Source organism: Homarus americanus, unplaced genomic scaffold (assembly GCF_018991925.1).
Source record: "Homarus americanus isolate GMGI-L3 unplaced genomic scaffold, GMGI_Hamer_2.0 scaffold25483, whole genome shotgun sequence".
NCBI classification, from domain to species: domain Eukaryota; kingdom Metazoa; phylum Arthropoda; class Malacostraca; order Decapoda; family Nephropidae; genus Homarus; species Homarus americanus.
The window spans coordinates 3,983,530-3,989,529 of record NW_024726235.1 but is presented as its reverse complement, the minus strand read 5'-3'; the positions used below and the strand labels follow the sequence as shown (position 1 = coordinate 3,989,529).

The 6,000-nt window shown below is 36.3% G+C and overlaps 1 protein-coding gene across 8 annotated transcripts in view; it reads right to left on the bottom strand.

The window, feature by feature from the left end:
• LOC121865439 (oxidation resistance protein 1-like) overlaps positions 1–6,000 on the bottom strand; it is a 141,018-nt gene that overhangs the window by 46,244 nt on the left and 88,774 nt on the right. For 5 of the 8 annotated variants that reach the window (XM_042364865.1, XM_042364860.1, XM_042364861.1 and 2 more), the window contains one exon: positions 145–180. The exons of the other annotated variants lie outside the window; for them this stretch is intronic. In XM_042364865.1, the coding sequence (XP_042220799.1) occupies positions 145–180 (36 nt within the window). The remainder of the gene's footprint in view (positions 1–144; positions 181–6,000) is intronic. 8 annotated transcript variants of the gene reach the window in all.

Below are 6,000 nucleotides of genomic sequence, written 5' to 3'. Positions count from 1 at the left end.
GTACATGTTTCATCAGGCAAATTAAGTTTAACTCATGCTATTTTAAAAGGTAGTCTGACTAAGACATTGAAGATTTAATGAACACTGCAACATTACACTGCTTGGCAAAAGCTTGTTGGTGGTGATGATGGCTAAGACACCTACCCAACTCATGTAGGGATGGGAAGTGTGGAGCTAGAACTAGTCAAAAAGAAAGATATGCCTGTTAGTTTAGTACTAAGTGCAGACCCTCTGCTTGTTGTACATTGTATACCTTTTACAGCACGACTTTAAGAATATATTTTATAGCCACACAAAACTGCTTATCTGTGACATCATGCTCATAAACCAATTTGCCACCAGATAAAAAATGCATGTAAGCAAGGAAATGGTGCTCCTTCCTTAAACTGTGAACTTTGTCAAATCACATGGATGAGCACAAAAATAATATGTAACGGACAAAATACAACAGAGATATTAGCAATGCAGCACATTATTTGACTTCTAATATTAATTTTCACTATTTCCTGAAAAAATGAAGGATCAATCTTGAATTCCTATTTCCTTACAGAACATGTAAGAAAGTGACATATACTAACTATCAGAATACCAAGTCTATGGGCCGGAAACCCAGGTACACTTTCGAGATTGGTAACTGGGTCTAAATCATTAATTCCAAGGGGTCCCCGACTTAGAAAATCCGACTTACTTACGCCCGCCGATACGAATGGGTTAAACTTGAAATATACAGGAGGATTCAGCAAAGAGTAAGATAATTGAGGATGGAATCTTGATAATTTAAACCACAATGTCTCTATCGCAGAAAAGTCAAATTCCAGCATAAGCTTCTACAACAACACATTTAAGATGTACATTGAGAGTGAACCTGAAATGAAACCCCCCCCTGTAACCGCCTTTATCTATTTGATCAAACACGTCCCTGTCCTCATGGCACCAGTGACAGCCATCCGTATCACGCTGTACTGCTGTACATAAGACATCTGTGAATAAATGATTACAAAAACCCTATGGGGGTTTCTACTTCAAATTCACTTCATTAATGCAACATCTTAAATGTATTGTAACACGGAAATTATGAATCTGGACATTTTGAAGAGACATTGTATTAGAATTATCCATGATTTCATCCTCCAATATATTGTTATTCAACCCCTTCTTTTTATCTTAAATTAAATGATTTAGATGCACATAAGGACTTAAATGATATAGAAAAAGATTTAAACATTGTTCTGTAAGTACGGTATACAATAACATGTGTTCTGAATACGACAATTCGACTTAACATCCTCAGAACGAACCTCCGGTGAACTCCAGGACCGGGGACCCTGTACTTAAGTTTTAAATCACAAACCTGTCCCCAAGAGTTTTAGACAGTCTCACTATTTTAGAAAGGAAATGAGTTATGGCATCACACTGGTCAGTGAGCATCACGACTGTCAACTGGCCAGTCACAGAAGAATTCCAGGCTTCATTGCATTCCAGTCAACTTCCATGCTGTTTCTGGGAAGATGGAAGATCACCGATACAGTATGGGGTATACCTGCATATATTTATGGACTTGGGACATAAAATGGGTTTACAGCATCAATCCTTCATTTATGGCCTAACACCCTCCACGAGGCAACTAGCACAATATGAAGCCACCTAAAAGATGGGTGGAGGTGGCACTTTAAATGACTGTATATATACACAGCCTCCCCCGACATAACGACTGTCTCCATCCCCACTACCAGGTCGTAAGTCGAAAAACCAAAAATAACACATAGAAAGCCTAAAATGGGTGTCCTTTTTCTTCACAGAACCACGAGAACTCGCCACGCTACAGCCATTTCAAAAGGAATTACAAACGAATTACTCACAGCACACAGTGCATCAAACTAACGCCAGGACTCCAAACACGATTAGAAAATATATACACACTATCCATATATATATATATATATATATATATATATATATATATATATATATATATATATATATATATATATATATATATATATATATATATATATATATATATATATATATATATATATATATATATATATATATATATATATATATATATATATATATATATATATATATATATATATATATATATATATACAATATACAATACAGTATAGTCTTCTATTTAGGCGGTCAACTGAACCGTGGAAGTCCAAGTAAACGAGAAACGCTAATCTAAATAACAGAACATATGGGATTAATTGAAATAGAGATCAACCCCAAACTACACTTTTTCCGACACAATGGTACGTTGTAGTAAAATAACATCTTAATTTTATGATGGTATGCACACACAATTAATATTTAAGAGAAATACAGTCAGCAGAATGTCCATTCAAATAATGGACTCAACCTCCCCCCCCCACCCTCTTCCCACGCTCACTGGCTCTCCTCCCTCCCTGAGAAATGTTTGGGTGAAAACACTAGGTTTTTAGGTTTAGTAATAAATAATACTTCACACTATGGTTAGGATAATGTAATTGGCATTGCTGGATTCCTTGCAAGACTGCAAATAATTTGAATATAAGCGTCATATATTTTGCACAAAAGATAAATTTTTTGCTCTCTAATAAAATTCTTAAATGAGATCTAAAATTTGTATGTCTAATGCAAATTTTAGCTTGTTTATATTCAAATTAATCACTATCTTATAAGAATTCCAGCAATGTAAATTATATTCTGGCCGGGTAATTTCTATGAATTTTATGAGCTAAAAACAAATATCTTCAGTAAATAAACAAATCATACTTCACCCAGACACAATACGTTACTTACGTTGTAGTAAAAATAACATCTTAATTTTATGATGGTATGCACACACAATTAATATTTAAGAGAAATATCAATACCTTGTAAAATTAGGTTTTTTTAACACTTACTTAGTAGAAGAGATGGCTGGGTACACGGGGATTGGGGTTGGTTTTGAGGCAGAGGGCAGATTATTGGCCCTTACCTGTATCACTTGTATCAATTGTATCACTATCCACCACAGAGGCTTGCAGGGCCTCTTTGTCAAACCCCTCAAAGTCCATATCCTCACTATCACGGACTTGAGCCGGCTGCGGTGGGTGGCAGGTGAAGAACTCGGTAATGTTTTGATGACTGGGCGACCTTGTGCGCACCGCTTCCCGCGTAAATAAAAATTGTCGGTCTGGCAAGGTGCCGCGTAAACCAAATACGCGTAAACCGAGACTAAACTGTATAAAGAATCAATATATCAAAATCATCTCTCTAACACAATTAAAACACTGTTTTGAGTAAAAGTTTCTACACTTTTTTTGCGAGTTGTAAATACTGTATTTTCCCTCATGCCCATCGTCGCCTAAATGTAATGGGAGAGTATTTGTCCATGCAAGATGAGATGTGTAGTTTAGAGATAAGATGGGTAATTTAGACTCTCAGAAAACTTTCCCCAGCACCTAAAAACATTTCAAGGATGTGGACATTTCAAGGATGTGGAATAGTGTCTGTCCGTGAGAGATGCATAATGTAGTTTAAGACTTTCGGAAACTTTTCCCAAGATCCGGAGAAAATCCGGGGATGTGGGATTTTTTTCGGGTTTGAGAGACTTGTCTCATTACCTGGAATTCTCTCATTCCCGGAAGAGTTCTGCACCAATTGTTCTGAATAACAGGGAGATTACTGTACTGTAAAAAAAAAATAATAAATGAGAAAAATGAAGAGCATGGGTGTGTATGTGTGTGAAGTAAACTTATGTTTTGAGGCAGTGAGCTGTAATTATGTCGCCGATTAGTCACCCAGCCACACTCTCCTTTCCCCTAAGTGATATCACAGCATACACACAGCATAGAGTAGCAGCAGCTAGACAAATCTCTGAGTCAGCTGAGTGACTGCCTGGCAGAACTGTGTCAAGACTCCCAGAGGATGGTTTGAGTGTTTGTTTGTACATTTAAAGTGTTCATATGGTACCATAGGTGTAATATCTGTGTCCACTTGTACATTTTATGGTGTTTGTATGGTACTTTAGGTTAAATTGCCAAGGCATTCTTCTGGTTCCGTGAACATCTCCCAGGCATTCGAGCTCATAAAGTTTTTCTTTAGTGGTGAATTTTACCGAAATCAAGGCCCCTACGAGGAAAATTAGTGGCAATGCTTGTGGTGGTGAGTGAGAAAAAGAAAAAAGTGCATACTGTGAGATCTTTTGAAGAAAATATCAAGATATTGGACTTACTAAGGAGTGGTGACTCGAACTCTGAAGTTGTGTGTTGGTTACCTTAGTGTAAAAAAGGGGTAATACGTATATATACTGTACAGGGGGGACCCAAATACAGCGGTCCCTCGGTTAACGAACGGTTCGGTTAACGAATTACCTGCCATAAGAATCTTCAATTCGGTTAACGAAATCCTTTCAAACAACACGTTTTGTTGTGAGCATCAGCTGATGGGCTAGTCTGCCCATTCAGTAATCTGTTCTATGTTTACATTCGTTTGCAATGGAGTAAATATCAATAAAGTTGTGCTATTTAATATTTTTGCATGTTTTATATTAAAATTATTAGTCCTTTTGACATTAATTTCACATATTAATAATATATGCAGTACAGGGAACTAGTTTGTTGTGCACCCATCAGATGCATGAGTCGGTCACAAGGCGTCAGTTGAGACTTTGTTGACAGTGGAGAGAGCATCTATTTTATTGGTGTCTTGAATATTTTTGCATTTTTCATTGAAATTATTGGTCATTCTGAATATTAGTTAACATATTGATAATATATAGTGCAGTGTTGATTTAAAGAAAATAATCTTGAGTTACACCTAGTGAACTTAAAATTTTATTGGTGAAATGACTGCATCAAGCATGGTTCCCTGAAAGGTGATTTCTCCTCCATCCCCACTTCCTTCTCTTCTCCCTTCTCCTCCACCTCACTTCTAATTCCCATCGTCATCATCAACCAGGAACCTTTTACATACACACCTCAAAGTAAGTGTACTTTACTGCATTTCTTTTTTACTTTGTATGTACTTTTCTGTGAGCTGAAACCAATTACCCAATATCCCATTGAAACAATAGATTCGGTTAACAATAGTGATGAATGTGCCAATCCTTGTCTATAACTCCTATGAAACTATTTGGAATAAACATTTTGTCTGCCACTGTGGATTTCTTCTCATACATGGTTGTTCACATAATTGTGACTTCATCCATGCATTTATTAGATATCACACTTATGAACCAGCCCTAAAAAACACAAACATGAGTAGTAATCAGCTAAAAAACCACGAACCCACCTCAGCCAAAATTTGACAGTCTTATTGACTGTCAAATGTGACTTGTAACTGAATGAAAAAAATATGAAGAAATTATGTTTATAAAATTACAATTTGAAAAACAACCATAACTTCTAACTCAGTCTGATACGGTGAGCGCTAGGAAGATGTGGCTGACTCCTTGGGGTGTGCGATTTGAATTTTTGCAGGGACCCTAATTCGTATAAGTGAGAGAAGCTTTCATAACATGAAAAAGAGGTGATAATTTAAGAAATTCTTATAAGTGAATTTTCATATCTTGAACATTCATATATACTGTAGAGGGATACCTGTAACCCCCTATACCTGTACCATCATCCAGACTATAAATTCCTGAACTTTTATTTTAGATCACATTAGGGGGATTCCTTTACCTCGAGTCTAAGTAAAAAATCCTGTCAATTGGTCCAGCTTTTCCATGTGTCTTATTTAATTCAAACTTGGCCATTAGCAAAATTATAAAAACATCTATAACATGATGTAAAAAAATCTCTGAAATCTCAAAGCTAATAAAAAACACTGAAAATTTGTAGAACCAAGAAGAGGCACTATGTGCTCATGCCAGTGTGACATCATGACTCATTGCTTTCAGCTTTAAGTGGCGATTCTCAATTTTAAAGATCTTTTAGGGACTGTGTTGTTATGGAATGCTAAACTGTACAGTATAATGAACAAATACCCCTGTAATGGCCACTTACATTTCAGGGTGTACCTCAG